General features: G+C 44.0%; 1 protein-coding gene and 2 long non-coding RNA genes across 5 annotated transcripts in view; 1 reads left to right on the top strand and 2 right to left on the bottom strand.

Moving 5' to 3' along the window:
- LOC125636633 (uncharacterized) overlaps positions 1 to 6,828 on the bottom strand; it is a 125,773-nt gene extending 118,945 nt beyond the window's left edge. For both annotated transcript variants that reach the window (XR_012668639.1, XR_012668640.1), the window contains exon 1: positions 6,510 to 6,828. This is a non-coding gene — a long non-coding RNA (uncharacterized LOC125636633). The remainder of the gene's footprint in view (positions 1 to 6,509) is intronic.
- Positions 6,829 to 7,038: 210 nt separating this feature from the next.
- LOC125636630 (cyclin-dependent kinase 4 inhibitor B) lies at positions 7,039 to 16,222 on the top strand. 2 transcript variants are annotated; one of them, XM_075128828.1, is made up of 5 exons: positions 7,039 to 7,769; positions 10,605 to 10,962; positions 11,308 to 11,394; positions 14,462 to 14,555; positions 16,137 to 16,222. In XM_075128828.1, exons 1-2 carry the CDS (start codon positions 7,641 to 7,643, stop codon positions 10,884 to 10,886), a joined length of 411 nt encoding a protein of 136 aa, XP_074984929.1. In that variant the 5' UTR covers positions 7,039 to 7,640; the 3' UTR covers positions 10,887 to 10,962; positions 11,308 to 11,394; positions 14,462 to 14,555; positions 16,137 to 16,222. The 2 variants fall into 2 exon arrangements, with proteins under 2 accessions (XP_074984929.1, XP_074984928.1); XM_075128827.1 differs by lacking the exon at positions 16,137 to 16,222 and having other exon boundaries at positions 14,462 to 14,860.
- LOC125636634 (uncharacterized) lies at positions 15,247 to 19,453 on the bottom strand. Its single transcript, XR_007356668.2, has 2 exons — positions 19,181 to 19,453; positions 15,247 to 18,205 (listed from the first exon to the last, which is right to left on the bottom strand). It is a non-coding gene; the product is annotated as an uncharacterized LOC125636634 (long non-coding RNA).
- Positions 19,454 to 19,753: the final 300 nt, after the last annotated feature.

The raw sequence follows: 19,753 nt of genomic DNA, 5'->3' as shown, positions 1-19,753 counted from the left end.
CTTAGGAGTAAGTCTTTTCTGATGAGAAAATGTGAAGACAGTGACATGTCTCGTGACTTCAGAAATTACTCTGCAGTTGACAAATACGGAGTACCATTTGGCTACCCAGATTGAGTGCAGTCTGGTTCATCCAGCTGCTTTAGAACATTCCAGTGGTCTAGAAATGCAAACTTGGAAACCACAAGCACAAAAATCCACGTTTAGGTAGGACCATACAGGAACAAAACTCTTCATAGATTAACTAATTAGTCATCCCCAATAGCTCTGGGAAATAGATGGGTAAGTATTATTCGCACTTTTCAGATGGGGAAAGTGAGGCAGAAAGACAAAGTGACTTTCCCAAGGCCACGCAGCAAGTCATTCGCAGGGCCAGGATTCAAAAAGCTCATGACTCCCAATCTTGCACTTATTCTTCCAGACCACTCTGCCCACAGATGTCATGAAAACAAACAAAGCATTCATTCAGAAAAGACAGCAAGGAGACTTTTCAAACTGGAGAACTTGTTCCTGTTCCAAGTTCTGAATCCATCTCCTCTTCTGGAATTAACTAAACCTTGGGATTTGAAGACTTTCCTGTCACTGGAAAATGACTATACAACAAATTATATAGGTCGTTCCTAATAGAGTGGGTCACCAAAATGTCCATCCTAAAAACCACATGGAAGAGAAAGATCATCTTACTGGACCTCCTATGGTCCATGAAGACCTTCCTGGTGCTCAACACAATTCAATACTTTGAGACCCTAGAAGTAACAGGTTAGAGTGGTTTAGAGGGAGGCAATCTGTTGTCCACAGTTTGAGAATCACTATCCTAATATAATAGTCTGTTTTACAGCTATCTGACACATGAAAGGCACTGGTTACTTGTATGAATGCCCCTTTCTGAATGTTCCCTATATTTCCTGCTGTAGCCCACACAGTGAGTATATTGCCATGCTAAACTCTACTGGGAGAAGGTTTAGCTCAACAATTTAAAGAATATTAATTCAGCCTCTGACACAGCAACCATAGTTGGGGCCAAATTTTCAGCAAGCCTCCTTAATTACACAAGCATGTGCAAAATAGGTAACTGTGCCCACAGATAGCCCATTTACAGACGCAGCTAAGGCAAATGCCCATAAAGTTAGTAGAGCTGTGTGTGCAAATGCAAGGTTTTGCATCTGCACACAGTTAACAATGTCAGCTGAAAATTTAGCCTTTAATTTCCATCGTTATATAAACACCATTTAACAATGGCCATGGCTAATGTAGTTTCAGTTTCTGCTTGTACTTCCGGGCAAAAAGAGGCATTTTATGGCCTTATCATTATGCTCGTCCACTGTCTGTTCATATATTTATTTTGGACAATGATAAAGAAAGTTTACTCACCAGTAATCCAGAGTGTCATGTTCTTCCCTTCTCCCCTACACTCCAACAGCCTTGAATATATCAGTGTTATGGTACCAAACAGGAATCAAAATTTGCCAATCAACAGCAGCATTTAGACCTCCATCTCCCCTCTTTCCTTTTTCCAGAGAGAGTAGAATAAGTAAAAAGAACAGACAACATACTCCAAGCAAAATCTACTATGGGATTTAGGTTGGAAGGAGAGCAAGCTGTGACAAACAGGATTACTGTAATTAATCATCCACTGATGTACAGCTCTTTTCTACTTGGCAACAGCCTTGACTGTCTGTGCAAACAGCAGAAACTCCAGGAGCAGGACTGACTTGTAATGGAGCTTAGAGAACTGCTCTTCCAAATTCAGAACCTGCTATAGATGTCAAGTCCAGCTGACACTGGCAGATGAATACCAGAGGAGCACCAGGTGGCTCCCTTACAAACAGAGGCAAACAGTGCAAGTCCCTGAAACTGACATAATGTAGGAAGAGCGACATTTAACACATTTTGGAAATGGCCAGTATCAGCATTGTGTTATTGTGACATTTGGCATTTTTCTTAAAATCCCAGTTCCTGGTTATCACACACAAGGATCTCATCTTTCATTTTCTTAGCTCACATTAATTAGCATGTGTTTTATGCCCAGAAGCATAAATATACGAGGGTTTATATCTCTTTCCAAACAGTTTGGCTTTTTAATCCTTACTACTGCATCTTTGACTATTCTTGTTATCCCTATACAGGTCCACCCTTTTTGAGGGAGATATCTTGTCCCTTCCAGTAGGAGCTGATGTCTACTCTCTCAAAATAAAAAGAAATAGAGATATACTTGACAATTTTAATTTTCATGCTCCTCCTCATCAAACATAGTAGGAGCTGATGTCTTAAGCCTGCCCTCTATCAACATCATTTTCATTTACTGAAAGGGTTTGGGGTGTACACGTCTCTTTAATACATATTAATTGAATGTTACTATGGCATTGTGTTGTTTTCTACTTACTGTGAAATAGAAATCATGATAATGAGCATGGATTTCTCTGTCACACTCGTGATAAATGACATCTTGCCATTAGTACGATTCTGCTACAAATAATAAACTGCTACTGAGTAATATTCTATTGAATACATATTGCAGATGCTAAGTTATCGTCTTGAAACTTGTCTTTTTTTCATTTGACTGTAGATCTTAAATTATTTCAGACCATATAGTATTTGTCTGGTTGCTGTGGGATTGGTTTGCATTACTGTTTCTCTCTATGATGTGTGTACTGATTGATGTGTTTGCACTATACACTTGTGGCAATATGTGTGAAAGGAATAGCATAATCAGAAATTACTGTTTTTAGGTGGTGGTGGTGGTGGTGGTGATGCAGCTAATTCACTCTCACACGATTAACTTTGAAACCGGAAGTAATTGCTGTGAACTGGGTGAGAACATGAAACACCAATGATTGGATATACCCTCTGTCATTCAAACCAACAGCATATTCAACCAGAAGAAAAACACTGAGACCTAAACTCTGTGGCACAGTAGGTTTCAGCTAAAACATCAAATTTTCGGCCATGGTTTCTCTTGTGGTTTTTGTTCCTTTCTAAGAATCAATATGTGGGATTTTATTTAAGCTGCATCTTTAAGAATTTTGTGCTGTTATTCTTTTCTAGTTTGTTTGCTTTTTTAACTTTTTGAAAAATCAGAAAACACCTTTTACTTTTGCATTTTCCTGTATGTCTGTAAAACGTTGTTTCTTGAGGTGTACGTCACATAATAACCCGCTTTGGAAGCGGCAGAAAACAGAATGCTATTTTTAAGTGTCTGTATGAACCACAGAGCCTAGGAGCAACAGTCCTTGAACTAAACAAGTGAATAAAAGAGCTCACCTTTTTACCATACAATCTGCAATATGTCTTCTTACTGATTATAACTTCCTGTTGAAGCACCCAGTTTAAAAAGTGAAGATGGGCCCAACAGATATGGGGCCTGATGCTCATCTACATTAAGACCTTCCTTTACAGTGCTCCAACAGTCACAACCGCGTGAAGGCCCCTTTACACTGCCAGAGAGGTGAAAAGGGGCCTGAATGTAAATGAGAATCAGGCCCATGATGTACAATAATAGTTTAAAAAAGGAGTACTTGTGGCACCTTAGAGACTAACAAATTTATTTGAGCATAAGCTTTCGTGAGCTACAGATCTGATGAAGTGAGCTGTAGCTCACAAAAGCTTATGCTCAAATAAATTGGTTAGTCTCTAAGGTGCCACAAGTACTCCTTTTCTTTTTGCGGATACAGACTAAAACGGCTGCTACTCTGAAACCAATAATAGTTTAGTTAGTTGTGTCCTATATCTAGCAGATTTATTCAATTATTTTAATATTCACTCCTGCTACTGTTAAAATTACTTTGTAGCATCTGTAAGTATTAAAAGACAATGTCTTCCCTTAATATTTTTTCCATTGAACTGAGGTCTACGTGACAAGTTACTGTGTGACCTAATTCCCTAAAAAGAAGAAGGTGTTCTTTCTTCAATAGATAGTTCTGACATATATGTATCATGGTTATTTCTAAGGTTCCCATCACTTAAACATAAATATAATTTATGACACCATAAAAAATAAACATTGAATGGGATACCAAGAGCATGAAAATGAACAACACACGACGAAGCAATGGAATTTATATAGCGATTCTGTTAGATAAAGAACCAATTGAAAAATAGTTCCCTAAAGGACCCAGTTTGCCCCTTTATTCACACTGAGTAGTATTTTATCCTGCAAGTTCTCCCACTCAAGTCAATGGGACTACTTGCAAAGTAAAATACTATTCTGTATTTTACTGAGAATTAGCCCTATCATGAGATAACAGGCAGAAATTGCTGGGATCATCTATTGGCAATAATGTAGAACTTAAAGTGTTTCCTGATAATGTGGATGTTCCTTTATAAAGAGACAAGGAGAGAAAACAATTAAGTTATTATTCCACTGTTTTAGTTATTTCAAGTTAAAAAATGTGTCAATAGGTGATTTCATGCTGTTTTGGACAACCATAGCTGGACAACATAACAGTCAAAGCAGTGAACAAGATATGGGTAGCTTTCAAATTCCATGAAAGAATGATCTTAGAAAGGTGTACATGTCCAAGTAGCCCATGCACAGGTATCAGGGAGTTCTTACACTCAGTATGTTGCTATATGGGTACACAGTTGAGGGCACAATCTGGCTTTTAAAGTTTATTTCCACTATATGCTTGTACAGCACCTAGCACAATGGGGCCCTAAGGATATAGCGGAAAATCTGTAATACAAATAAATATTCTTTTCTTTTTACTTACTTAAGGTAAAGGCTTAAAGTGTTAGTGAAAACTGGAAGAATGATGAAGCTCTGGGGTAGAGCAATATGTTGCTTTTGTAGATTCAACAAGGACTTTTGTATTTTTTTTCTCCTCAAAATCTTTCATTCTAAAGGTGAAAAGTACCTGGGATGAATGCCCTGGGCCATGGAAATTATAGGCCCTAGGCCCAAATTGATATTTTCTCTTTCTTAACATTTTACCACACATCTGATCTCTTAACCTTCCCATCTGTCAGCATCCCTGCAACCCCACAACATGGTTAGTATGATGACATGATTAAATGTAGCTTTTCCACTGTCACCTAAGTCTCATTTACTCCTTAGAGTGGAAAGTGAGGTTCCCAGAGAGTAATGGACTAGTTGAATTTTCTCCAATGACCATGAAAGGGAGAGGACAGACAAGACCAGCTTTAAGAGTGAGGGATCCAGATAGAGTTACATGGTTTGGGGGCTAAGGCCCTCAGTTACCTTTTGGTGTCCCACCCGGTAGAGGGATTGGGTTGCACAACCACATTGAACAGCTGCCAGCAGGAGAGCTGTCCTTGGTGCTAGTGGCTCCCCCAAAGATCCCTGCCGCAGTTCCCACCGAGGAATGCGTGCCTGGTTCCTAATCCATGGGATGAATGCTCTGGTAGTCAGAGCTAAATTGTAATCTCTTTCTCCCCCAACACTATCACTGTGCTGCTTCCACCACCTCCTCTCTCTCTCATCTTTCAGTATTTTTCTACAGAAATCAACATGCAAAAATATTTGCTTTCATGGTCTAGCTTTCCAAATACCACACTATATATTTTTTATTAATTGACTAACATCTATATTTTTAAAGATATACAGCAACATTCCCAGCTGCCACATACCAACCCATAATTTGTTTGCATCTCGCAGAACTTTTAAAAATAAAACTCTTGAAGAAAAGAAAATTTCTTCCTGCGACAAGTACTGTGGCATTCCTGAAAAGGGTTCACAAGCCTTGTTCAACTTTATCATGACAACAGCCATCTACATCATCATATTTCATTCTATTTATCTGAATTCACTTTATCTTTATCATCCACAATTGATAAGCATGCTGGTTTTGCCAAGGTACTATATTTTTATTGGCAGAGGCAAGGAAAACAAGAATTGTACAAATATCTTGACACTTGAAAGTGAAACCTGCATACTCTCCAACACCTACCTGGAAGGTACAAAGTCTTTAAGTCTGGTTTTTAAAAATGGATGATTTGGAAGGGGAGGTGGAGACATATGACTTCTATTAGTTGTACCTAGAGGTCCCAACCAATACAGGAGCCCCTTTGCCTTAGGCATCTTATTTCTTAGTATGTGTTTGTATAAACTTCCTCAAAAAGCTTGCAAACTAGACAAGTGAGAGGTGAGAAAAGAAAGGGAAGAAACACATATGACTATTAAACAATCATATCTTGCTCTTATATCGTGGTTTTTATCAGTAAATCTCAGGGTGTTTCATCTCTAAAGGAGATCAGCCTTATAAACCACATTTTATAGATGGGTAAACTGAGGCACAAAGCAGCGAAGTGACAATTTCTGAAAGGAGCTCAGGTGACAAGGGGCAGTATAAAAACTTGAGTAGAATAAGCGGGGGACGGGAAACTGAGGCACGGGTTGGCTGAAATGGCTTGCCCAACGTAACACCACAGGGCGGTGGTAGAGTTGGGACGATAACCCGGATCTCGCCAGTCCCAATCTGGTGCCCTAGCCACTGGGCCACCCAGCTTGTCCTAGCGAAAAGCAGGATGAATAATTTTTTGCGTATCGATAGTACCTGTCATCTGAGGCTCTCAAAGCGTTTTACAACCATCCGTGGACTGGGCTTCACGTCCCCTGTGAGGCTGCGGAAGGACTGGCCCTACTTTCTAGATGAGGCCACTGAGGCACGAAACAGAGGAGACGGCTCGTTCAAGGTCACTCTGCCCGTCAGCAACAGCCTCGCGCTTCAGTGGCCACTGCCAAGGCTGAACGAAGGCTCTGGAGGGGCTGGGGTTTGTTGGGCTGTTCTTCCACCCCTCCCTCCCTCCGGCGCGTGGGGCTGGCGGGCGAGATTAGGCCGCAGCCCAGGGAAGGAGCTGCCTGTGCTGAAGGCAGACAAGATTACTGCCGAGCCCGTGCCAGCGCCGGGCCGCCCTACCCCCGCCCGCTCCCTGGCCCTGGGAGCACCATCCAGCAGCGGCCGCCGCCGCAAGTCCGCCGCTGACTCTGCAACAGCGGGGAGGGCGCGCGGGGGGGCGGAGAGGGGAAGGTTCCCTCCCCAGAACCTTTGGCTGCCTGCGTTCTACAACAGAACGGCAGTCGGAAGCCACGAGCGCATGCGCCTCCCGGGACGGGCTCTCACGCCGCGCGCTCCCCAGCTGTTCCCTGGCTGGCCGCTGCTTGCCTGGGTGCGTGACATCAGGCGCTGGGCAAGTCAGAACACGTACCGGGCGGCAGGGCCGGGGAGGGGACAGGCGCGGGGCGGGGAGGGGCGCCAGCTGAACGAAGAAAACAAGTCCTGGGCTTCTCCAGCTGAGCCGCAGAGGCGGCGTCCCTGCAGCCGGTGGGAGCTCACCTCTCGCTGGGCGCCGCGGAGGTGCAGAACCTGGGCCCGGGAGCAGCAGGGGAAGAAAGAGGAGGGCAAAGCGGGAGAGCGCAGGAAGAAAGCCCGGGGAGCTGTTCAGATCAGACCCGCCTGCCCGGTGGTGGGCACCGCTGGAGCGGCTGCCCCCTCCTCCCCCAGGAAGCGCCGCTGCCCCTCGGGGTTCTCCGAGGAGAGGCGACCGGCGGCCGCGCCGCGCTCTGATGGCTTAGGAGACCTGTGCGACCTGGACCAGCCCCGAGAGCTTGCCGAAGGGGGAAGCGCCAGACGGGTGCCCCGGACACTGGTGCGAATAGATGTGAGATCCAGCGGCGAGGAAGAGGCATGGGCCAGCCTGGGGCCAACGACATGTCCAACGCCGCTGCCTTAGGGAATTTGGGGAAGGTGAGGGAGCTGCTGGACCAGGGGGCGGACCCCAATGCAGTCAATTCCTACGACAGGACGCCGATCCAGGTACAGGGACCAGCGAGGGGGGTTCACGGGGAGCCAGGCAGGAGACTCAAGACCCGGTGGGAGGTGGGGAGTACAAAGGGTGCAAACCAAAAAGACTGCAGGTGCTGAGCGCTTAGCACGCTCTGGTTTTAGTGAACGCAGCGCCTCGGAGACTCGGGCCCTTTACAAGCCTCGCAGACATTATACAGCTATCATCACACACAGCAGCTCCAAAGTGCGGGGAGCGTCAGTTGTTACTTTCACCTCGGACTGACTGCTCATAGCCTGGGGGTGGCAAAGCGACACATCAATGTAGTCCTTCAGAAAGTCAGCCGATCCCCTTCCACGATTGTTCTTTTCGCTATTTATTCGCCATGCACTCAATCAGGCTGCCGGCGATAAAAAAAAGTAAACCTAGTTTTGTTAGCGTGTGTCGCATTTTGTGACTGTTTTTACGCAGGGAGTGTTGTTCCTCATACATGTGCCAAAAATCACCCCTTCTGCCGCGAGCCTAAAGTTGACACTATAATAGCCGATAAAATCAAAAGGCGAAGCGGAATGGGAAATTCTATCCAGTGCATACAAACGCTAGCCATTTTTTCACAAGCTTAACAAAATGCTGAAATGGCGATACACCATCTCGGTGTCCGCAGAAATATGTAGAAGTAACACAGTATTTTAAAAAAAAAAGAAAGAAAAGGAAAGGAAAGGAAAGGAGGACTTGTGGCACCTTAGAGACTAACCAATTTATTTGAGCATAAGCTTTCGTGAGCTACAGCTCACTTCATCGGTATTTAAAGTCACAAAACACTAAATCTGACTCCTCAGATAAACATCAGACATTATTAATATGCTAAAAGGACATGCATGCTTCAGTTGGCTTGTTCTAGATAAAGATATAACTCTATACCCCATTTAATATTTATCCTCTAGTATTTCTTGGTCGTTTTCAGGGCCCGATCCTGCAGCCCTACTCATACAAAGCCCCCACTGAGTTCTATGGGGGTGATCTGCATGAGGGAGGACAGTCCGAAGGAGTAGGCACCAAAGCCACACTTATGAAATGATCGAAGAAAATTAGTTCATCTCACTTAACGAGAAAACCGAAAGTCTATTACAAACACGCCGATCTTTCTGAAAGCAGTTTTTGTTTTAATAACCTATAGTTTTTATCGGTAACTAATTGTGACACGATGACTCAAACCCACCAAGTGCTTTAAATTCTCGAGTTTTAACAATTGCTATATCTGTGCCTAAATATCATTTTCGGAAAGGGTGCCCTCACATTTTAAATCTCACTACTGGAAGTAGTCATATAATATTTTCGTCCGAGACCAAATACATTAACTAAACGATATATGCGTAGAAACACTAGCTCATGCAGAAAAAAAAGGGGGGGTATGCATTAGAGTGAGTTATTTATGTCATATATAGTGAAGTACAGACATTAAAAACTTTAATCTCCTTCAGGAGTACTAGAAACTAAAGTACATTCTCAATCTTGATTTCTACTTAGGTTCAGTTATTTATGTATTTAGCAAACGTTTATGTATATTCTCGCACAAAACAAAATTGGAATTACCTGAAAAGCTATGTTGTAAGAGATGCAAGGACAATTTAGATTACAACATCAACATTTTACTGAAAAGGGGGTAATTTGTGCATTTGATAATAATCCTTCAGTAGACATGGTGCTGCACCATTTAATTTGCTGCGTTTTTGTGCAGTATCTTTCAGCATTTAGATTTCAACATAAAAAAACTAACTTCAAAAGCAGTGAGCTTTCTAGTATGGTTCTAAGGTCAATAGAAATTGTAGTGTTTTCGTGGCCACTGGACTAAGTTAAAACTGTATTTTAAATCCCTTAAAACGAAACACATATACACAGGCGAGTCACTGGTCTAGTAAAATCGTGCCGGCAGAAAGGGTAACAGCAGCGTAAGTGCTAGTGAACGATCTACTATTTTAAGCACCGGGGTGGGAGGGCGGAAGTGCCATAAACTAAAGGAAAGTTAATTATATTTAAACTGAAATTCAATATTTTTATACAGAGGGAAAGATTTAAATCTATATCTACTATTCAAAAAAGCAGGGGGGCGGTAGTTATTGTTTTTATTGTGGTGGCTCTTGTGCGTATTATAAATGAACTTCCAGTTTGAATGTTGTATTTTCATAATGAGCAGCTTCTTACTCAGGTCACATTTCTGTTTGCCTTAAGGGGAATTTTGCCAGAGTAAAGACTGCCTTTTGGGTCCACCTAAGAACCTTCCGTTTTGGTAAAATTTCAGACTTTCCGAAAACCGGGGTTTCCGTTTGTGCAGAGGAATGGTCGGTAGCATTTCTCTGTACATATGCTCAAAAGCTAAATGCGTTTTTGGTCTAGAGTTTTCCCCCAAATGCATTGTGCGTGCCGCGCAGTAAGAGGGGGTTATTTACAGTACAGCACGTGTGTGCGCGCCTGTATGCACACTGATATTTAATACATACATGATATAATATCCACATTTACATACCTGGGAGGGGGGACCTGAGACTTGATTTTCTGGCCATTTCAAGCAGCTTCCTGTTTCTCTTGGTCTTGCAGCCTTTGTGGTATTCGACGCCTTTAGAGCCTAGGAGGCGATTGACTCTGCTCAACATTTTATTAACCTGTTTTATTAACCTGCGGGCCTGATCCGATCCCATTGACTTTAATGGTAGTTGGATCAGGCTCAGACTGAAACTTGGTAGTTAAACCGCTGGCATTAGTTGCAGAGACCCAATCCTGCAGTTCAATCCCTACCCAGGCTTGGCCACCAGTGGGAGTTGGCCAAACACGGAGTCAGTGACTGACGACTTCTGCCCCTCTCCTCCCAGGTCATGATGATGGGAAACACCCAGGTGGCGGAGCTGCTGCTGCAGAGAGGAGCGGATCCCAACCGGCCGGACCCGCGCACCGGCTCCCTCCCAGTGCACGATGCGGCGCGAGAAGGTTTCCTGGACACCCTTGTGGCGCTGCACCGAGGCGGGGCTCGCTTGGATCTGCGGGACACATGGGGCCGCCTCCCCATTGACCTAGCTGTCGAGAGCGGGCATCAGCAAGTGGTCAGCTACCTCCGCGCCCAGCCTGCAAGGGGTGCCGCTCCGCCCCAGGCATAGGGCACGGGCGTGTGGCCAGCCGTCTGCGGGGCTTTGCCCTGCTCAGCCACACACAGCACTGAACTGCAGGCACCAGGTTTGTCTACAACAGCCGGGGATCACCCCGCAGGAGTAACCCTGACACATCAGGCTGGAAAGCAGAGGGTGGCCGCAGGGGAGGCTGTGGCCACCACTCATTAGGGTTCACCCAATTTTGTTCATCTTTAATCCAGTACTGTACCCTCCCCACATTTACAGAAGAGTCCACATTCATGGGTGTTATAATATTTCCTCCTAGAACATAACTTATTGTCCGTTTTTTTTCTTAAACGTATGAAGTATAATAAAGAGGAATAATATATTGTAAATATGCCACTTGGAAATGTTCTCTTAAATGCACTAAAACCAAACACTATCTTTTTTTTTTTTTTTTTTTTTTTAGATTTTTACTTTGCACAAATATGTATATCAGCTTTTACTTGAAAAAAATGAACGTTCAAACACAACCACTGTAAAGGAAACCATGAAGGTAAATATACGACTTAAATTAATAAACTATTACTAGTCTGACAGAAACCAAAGCTTTGTGTAGTTCTTGGGTTGCAGTTTTCCTTCCCAGATCTGGAATACAAACAGATTCCTAGTGCCTGGATTTTCCAAAAGATGTGGATAGGAAATAAGCTAGACATCTTTTCAAACATAGAAACCAGAGAGAGTCTAAGAATTTTAGATCCCTAGGGCCAGATCCAACTCCCATTGATATTAATGGTTGACTTTGATTTTAATAGAAGCTATCTGAAGCTCACAGTGCTAAAATGATCATTTTATTTTATTTTATTTAACATGGTTTTAAATCATTAGGGATACTCCTATTTGCATTTTAGACTCATATTTTCACTTACCAACTGAAGGTGTAGACCATACAATCAGGTGAAATCATATAAGCTGTTAAAAGTCACTATAGGAATAAAATATTTACAGTGTGTCCCACAAAGATTAAGAACATAAGAATGGCCACACTGGGTCAGACCAATGGTCCATCTAGCCCAGTATCCTATCTGACAGTGACAGGTGCTAGATGCTTCAGATGGAATGAACAGAACAGGGTAACAATCCATCCCTTCCAGTCCAAGCTTCATGCAGTCAGAGGTTTAGGGACACCCAAAAAATGAGATTGCATCCTTGAGTATGTTGGCTAATAGCCATTGATGGACCTATCCTCCATGAACTTATCTAAGTCTTTTTTGAGATCAGTTATACCTTTGACCTTAACATCCCCAGGCAATGACTTCCACAAGTTGACTGTGCCTTGTGTGCAGAAGTACTTCCTTATATTTGTTTTAACCCTGCTGCCAATTAATTTCATTGCAAGAACCAATGGTCACCCATTGTGTGAAAGGGTAAATAATATTTCCCTATTCATTTTTCCCGTCATTCATGATTTTATAGATGTCTGTAAGATCCTCCCTTAGTCATAAGAACATAAGAATGGCCATACTGGGTCAGACCAAAGGTCCATCAAGCCCAGTATCCTGTCCTTTGACAGTGGCCAATGGCAGGTGCCCCAAAGAGAATGAACAGACAGGTTATCATCAAGTGATCCATGCCCTGTCACCCAATCCCAGCTTCTGGCAAACAGAGGCTAGGGACACCATTCCTGCCCATCCTGGCTAATAGCCATTGATGGACCTATCTTCCATGAATCTATATCTAGGTCCTTTTTGAACCCTATTATAGTATTGGCCTTCACAACACCCTCTGGCAAGGAGTTCCAGAGGTTGACATAAAATACTTTCTTGCATTTTGCATAAAAAAATACTTTCTTGTGTTTTCTTTAAAACCTGCTACCTATTAATTTCATTTGGTGGCCCCTTAGTCCTGTATTATGAGAAGGAGTAAATAACACTTCCTTATTTACTTTCTCTATACCACTCATGATTTTATAGACCTCTATCATATTTCCCCTTAGTCACCTCTTTTCCAAGCCGAAAAGTCCCAGTCTGATTAATCTCTCCTCATATGGAAGCCATTCTATACCCCTAATCATTTCTGTTGCCCTTTTCTGAATCTTTTCCAATTCCAATATATCTTTTTTGAGATGGGGTGACCACATCTGCATGCAGTATTCAAAATGTGGGCGTACCATGGATTTACATAGAGGCAATATGATATTTACTGTCTTATCGATCCCTTTCTTGATGATTCCCAACATTCTGTTTGCTTTTTTGACTGCTGCTGCACATTGAGTGGATGATTTCAAAGAACTATCCACAATGACTCCAAGATCTCTTTCTTGAGTGGTAACAGCTAATTTAGACCCCATCATTGTATATGTATAGTTAGGATTATGTTTTCCAATGTGCATTACTTTGCATTTATCAACATTACATTTCATCTGCCATTTTGTTGCCCAGTCACCCAGTTTTGTGAGATCCTTTTGTAGCTCTTCACAGTCTGCCTGGGACTTAACTATCTTGAGTAGTTTTGTATCATCTGCAAATTTTGCCACCTCACTGTTAACCCCTTTTCCAGATCGGTTAAATAGGACTGGGCCCAGTACAGATCCCTGGGGGACACCACTATCTACCTCTCTCCATTTTGAAAACTGACCATTTATTCCTACCCTTTGTCTCCTATCTTTTAACCAATTACCAATCCATGAGAGAACCTTCCCTCTTATCCCATGACTGCTTATTTGGCTTAAGACCTTTGGTGAGGGACCTTGTCAAAGGCTTTCTGAAAATCTAAATACACTATATCCACTGGATCTCCTTTGTCCAAATGCTTGTTGACCCCCTCAAAGAATTCTAGTAGATTGGTGAGGCATGATTTCCCTTTACAAAAACCATGTTGACTATTTCCCAACAAATTATGCTCATCTATGTGTCTGGACAATTTTGTTCTTTACTGTAGTTTCAATCAATTTGCCCAGTACTGAAGTGAGGCTTACTGGCCTGTGATTGCCAGGGTCACCTCTGGAGCCCTTTTTAAAAATTGGCATCACATTAGCTATCCTCTAGTCATTTGGTACAGAAGCGGATTTAAATGATAGGTTACAGATGACAGTTGGTAGTCCTGCAATTTCACATTTGAGTTCCTTCAGAACTCTTGGGTGAATACCATCAGGTCCTGGAGACTTATTACTGTATAGTTTATCAATTTGTTCCAAAACCTCCTCTAATGACACCTCATTTTGGGAAAGTTCCTCAGATCTGTCACCCAAAAAGCTAGGCTCAGGTTTGGGAATCCCCCTCACACCCTCAACAGTGAAGACCGATGCAAAGAATTCATTTAGTTTCTCCGCAATGGCCTGATCGTCTTTGAGTGCTCCTTTAGCACTCATCTCTCTAACCTGAACAGTCCCAGTTTTTTTTTAATCTCTCCTCGTAGGGAAGCTGTTCCATATCTCTAATAATTTTTGTTGCCCTGCTCTGTACTTTTTCCAATTCTAATTTTATATATATATATAAGATGGGATGGCCACACCTGCACACAGTAATCAAGGTGTGGGAGTACCAGGGATTATAGGATATTTACTGTCTTATTATTTATCCCTTTCCTAATGGTTCCTAACATTCTGTTATCTTTTTTGACAGCTGCTGCAAGTTCAACAGATGTTTTCAGAGAACTATCCACAATGACTCCAAGATCTCTCTGAGTGGCAACATCTAATTTAGACCCCATCATGTTGTATGTATAGTTGGGATTACATTTTCCAGTGTACATTTCTTTGCACTTATCCATACTGAATTTTATCTGCCATTTTGTTGCCCAGTCACCCAGTTTTGTGAGATCCCTTTGTAACTCTTCACGATCAGCTTTGGACTTAACTATGCTTTTTGTATGCTTTGCAAACTTTGCCATTTTGCCCCACACTTTTTCCAGATTGCTTTACAAAGTGCAGTGCCACAAGCAGGAAACCGTGAATGATACAGGTTTTTAAAAATCCTATGCTGCCTGACACTGAAAATACAAAATAGTTCTATAAATTTCAATATCCTGATGTTCCCTGAGTCTTCATTTCTCTTTTAATTCCCTAAAAAACAACTATCACACAATATCCCCAAGCAAAATATTCAGGACCAACTGTGTGTGTGTGTACGTGTGTGTGTGTGTACATACATTCACAATCAATTTAGGAAAGTCTCACCCCAAAATGGAAAGAAGTCTCAAATACATCTTAGGGAGAAACTGCACTGAAAAAGTTGAGCTTCCAAAAGGGTGGGGGGAGGGAAGGAATGTTTAAAAAGGACTATTCATCTAAGCAATTTCAAGCCTTTGATAATGTACCCAAAGGCATAATTTCTTAGCAGGAAAACAAAAAGCTGTAGCCCAGAATTCAAAAAATAGAAAACTGAATCCAGTAAGTCAATACACACTCCAATTTTTTATATTTTTTATTTTGGATCTGTGTGGTCAAAAAGAGAGAGAGAGAGAGATAGAGAGAGAAAGAGAGAGAGAGAGAGAGACTCTTATCTTTGTAGGGTTGAAATTTTGGTAGCAATAGAACAGAGCTGGTAATACACTAAGAGGCAAAAACTCACGATAAAAGTAATTTCTTTCTGTTCTCTGACTTTGAATGACCTTGATCAAATCAGACATACTGTGTCAACTGCTCATTACAGAATGAAATTCACCCCATGAAGAGGGCTAGCAAGAATCCTGTGTCTAAGGGTAGCCCACGAGGAATAAGTGTACTTGAAGGCCTCATGCAGCTCCTCTGCAAGGGGTGAATGTTAAACTATTTTCCATGCAGATTTGCTCTTCGCGTTTTATTTATGTTTCTAACAAATCTGGGGCAAATCCTGTTCAATTTACTCACACGGGTAACCCCACTGGTCTCTCTGGTATTAGCTGGGCAAATTAGAAGGCAGGATTTGGCCCCTTATTTGGATTGCTGCTGTTCACATCCCTGCCATCTACAAAATAAATCTCTTGTAAACACTAAGGGGCTCTTCACCAACCAAAGGCCTAAAACAGATTATTCTCCTCCCTTTGGGGACAGATTAATGGAGATTTTTAAAAGGCATTATTTACTTTCATTTGAACTCTGGGGAAAGAGAGGATCCCTCTCCCGACCTTCCTTAGCAACCTCTCTAAAACCAGTATTTGCTCTCTAGACTCCATTCTGGAAATTTTGCCCTTGACTTCCATGGGAGCAGCAGCAAGAAATGTGTGCAGTGATAATCGTGTCCACCAATTTTAACTTCCCCTAGTTGACATCACAATTAAACATCAATAGACCTAATTCAAGCTCTCCCCATTTTTCAGAGTAGGCAGGTGATGGCAGAATGTACTCCTACTTCCATTCTGGGGACCCATACCCGGGCTACTCCGATGGAGCACCTCACCCGCTCTGAGCACTCCCCAAGTCACCCGGGACCATCGAGAAGTGTGCGAGGGACTGTGGGGAAAGCAGGATGTTCACGCTGAAAAGCGGACACCATGTCTCCAGGTCTAAACCACGGCTCAGCGAGTGGAAGGTTTCATTGAGATCCTGCAGTGTCGACTCTACAGACTGGGAGGCGGGAGGAGGGGTAATAGGCGTGGGATTGCAGCAAGGGTGTTCCGCCTGGCCGTGCACCGCTATATCTAGCCCAAAGCTACACTTTGGCTACACATTTCTACAAAGTGCCCAGTATCTAAACATCTTCGCGGCTAGTGTAACTTCATTGCGAAGTCGCCGTCTTCATGTTTAGCAGCGCGGCGTGTTTTCTGAAGTAGCCGAGACATTCGACGGAGGTTATGCAGACGCATCGCTAGGAAAATCGCTCCCACAGACCGCGAGAAAGAAAAGAGCAAAAGGTGAGCGGTTTTGTCCCCCCAGCGCCCCTGGAGCAAAAACCTGACCGGCACAGGTGTATCACATAGGACCACATTCTCAGCTGGTGTAAGGCACCATAATGCCCCTGGAGTCAGTGGAGAGTTGCAGATTTACACAGCGGGTTTGACCCACAGTATCCCAACATTTATTTGACAATGGATTAAAGCCTATTTGATACACAGGTAGGTGTTGCCCATAAATATTATTTTCACACTAGTTGTCCTTTGGGGGCCTATTTATGCTCTCTGACGCAAGTGGAAGCTTTTCTATTAAGCTTTTGGGGAAACTATGGGGCTTTTAGGAGGTCACTTACCTTCTTTTTCAATTCTCCTCTCCCTCCCGCCCTCCTCCCCATTCGGGCACAGTTTCCCTAACTTTAATCCAGACTCTGATCACTTTATTCCCGTGAGTAAAATGACCAGACAGCTGATTTTCCTCTTTAGCTAAATTAGAGCTGCTGCCCAAGCCTGCAACTGGCTCTCCCGCAACCAGAAACATACCGGAAGAACCTCAGAAACTGGGAGCTGATCCTGCTACTCTAACTCGTGTGAGTCATTCTTACTTATGCAAGCAGCTGCAAGGGGCCTATTCGGCGGTGACGTTCACCACCGTGCAGAGGTGGAAACACAAAGCCTATCGCAGCAACCGAGTGCCACTATTTTGAGGGCTGGAATGGCACTTCAGTAACTGCCCAGGGCTTGTGCTGGCGGTCAGCGCAGGGGTGAATTTTATCGCATGTGAGGAAGGTTACCGGTACCCGAGCCTTTACCATAAACTTTTGAACCCTCTGAACGTAGAGCCCATATTATCTCAAGGGCAGCATCCTTGGCTGATTGTTCGCAGCATTAGGCTCTCCTGACATTCTCTTTGCCTCGAATAGAATTACAGGGTTTGGACACTACGGCTTGTTTATTAACAAAATGTCTATAGTTTGTATTAAATAATACCATTGTAATTGACTTGGAATAACGTATCTAACATCATGGCATTATATATGTCCCCAGGATAAGGGGCACTTCCACCACCATTTTTGAACTGGTATTCGCAGTAACTATGGATAACTATTGAAAAAGCTTTTTTTTTTTTTTTTTTTTTTGCTTCCACCAGTAACACAATGGGTCAACTGCTCCTTCCTTTACTCACACCAATAGTCCGAGTGAAATCAGTGGGACCACCAGCTTTGCTAAGGCAAGGCAGCAGGATTTGGCCCATTTTGTTTAATTACTTCATCTACATTTTATTGCTGTAAGAATTTGTTAGCCCACTCCCCCCCCCAAAAAAAGCCACTTTATTAAATTCCTGTTTTCACTCATTCTTTCCCCAGAGGTGTTGCATAAAGTTTTAAATGCTTGTTTTCAGGCTATTGATTTTGTTGTTGTTGACAGCCCAGAGGAGGCGGTTTCTGAAAATATGTAATATTCACTCTGTACATATGAGCCATCCCAGCTCCCCCGTCCCACGTTTACAGTATTAAAAACAAAACCAAACTCACCCAAGTGCCCTGGAGTCCTCCTCCCTAATAAAAACAAATTCAGAAATGTTCAAAAATCATCTTTAGAGACTTCCTGCCCTTGAAGTGTTCCCTGCATTCTTTGCCCACCCCAAACGCTCACTACACTTCTCTGGGTGTCTGGAATGTGCAGAGGCTGCAAAACGCAAGGCCTTCTGAAAACCGAACTGTCTACACGAAGGAGGCTATCTTGGCACAGCTCCATCGCCCTACAACGGCCGGCCTAACCCAGACCCGCAAGGCTGCGGCTGCTACGTAGTGCCCAATTCGCGCACCTGAGCCAGACTCTTGAGCCCATTTTGTGTCTCTGCTGAAATGGCGCTGAGAGGAGCAGGAGTTCTCGTTTCTATCTGCTCAGCGGCATGGGAAGGACGGGAAGAAAGTATCTTCCCCAGACATCAGCGATCTCGCCAGGATTTACTTCGTGGGTGCTGCCCCCAGACCACAATTTAGTAAACTAGGGAATGCTGGGCCATTTCTGAGCCAACAAAAATTCCAGGAACTCCCTTCGACACGCTCTTAATACCCGCTGGGAAGGAGATGTAAACAAGCCCCGATCAAACGTGGTTTTCTGAGGCATCTTCTTAATTTGCTTACCCAACACAGGGGGGTTACTACATTGACTCAAACCTGACTTCCTCGAGAAACGGAGCATGCAATTTCTTTTTAATAATACTCCCCCGCCCCTCACCCTCGCCGCTAGCTTCCCATCACGAGCGAGGCTTGTGTTTGTTTGTGTCTTTGTTTTGACACTTCACAGATATCTTGCTTCTCTACAACGTGACACACTGGGATCAAACCGAAAATAAAACAAGTCCGGGCATCCGCACAAACGCTGGCGGGGCGTGAGAGCTCATCCTTAAACTCCCCCAAGCCACCGAAACGGCGTTTGCTTATTTAACCGCGACTTTAAAAAGTCACCTATCGGGAGCAACTGAAGGGGGTGGGGCGACACACGAAATCAGCCGCGCAGTTAGTTACCCCTGGTTGTAAGTCGCGAGTAAAAGTAGGGCCCGATCTGCGGAGCGGCACAGACAGCAACGGCAGGGCTCCGCGCCTCCTTCAAGGGGCCATGTGACAGCCGCGGACACTATTTGTCGCTGTAAAGCGACACGGGCCGCTATTCGGGCTTTTCTCCGCGATTGGCTCTCGCCTCTGCGCCGCTTCCTACCTTCTTGCAGGGAGCCGGCTCCGCGGGGCGTGCGTCGCCGCCCCGCCGGCCCGTGGGGACCCTCCCCGCTCCGCCGGAGGCTGGGGGAGAGGGGGGGGACGGAGCGCCTCCCCCAAAAAGGGTCCGATTAAAAAAAAAAAAAAAAAAAAGCAAACAACACACCAAGCTAGAGAGGAGAACGAATAATGTCGTAAGAGGCTTTATTTAAAACACTGGCTGTGATTGGCTGGCTTTCCTGCGGCGTTCGTGCACTTGGTGGAGGAGCCGGCGATGCTCGCTGGAGCGAGGCGCAAGGCTCGCTGCCGCCTGCCGGCCAGGGGGCGGGACCCCCCTCGCTGCCCCCCAGCGGAACTGGAACTCCCCGCTCGGCTCGAGCAAGCGGG

Source organism: Caretta caretta, chromosome 5 (genome assembly GCF_965140235.1).
Source record: "Caretta caretta isolate rCarCar2 chromosome 5, rCarCar1.hap1, whole genome shotgun sequence".
NCBI lineage: Eukaryota > Metazoa > Chordata > Testudines > Cheloniidae > Caretta > Caretta caretta.
Note: the sequence above shows the minus strand (reverse complement) of the source record. Positions and strands in the feature narration are given on the sequence as shown.

Coding starts and splice junctions, on each gene's coding strand:
- LOC125636630 (XM_075128828.1), top strand. CDS start 7,641: ATGGGCCAGCCTGGGGCCAACGACATGTCCAACGCCGCTGCCTTAGGG. Junction 7,770..10,604: donor ACGACAGGACGCCGATCCAG/GTACAGGGACCA, acceptor CTCTCCTCCCAG/GTCATGATGATGGGAAACAC.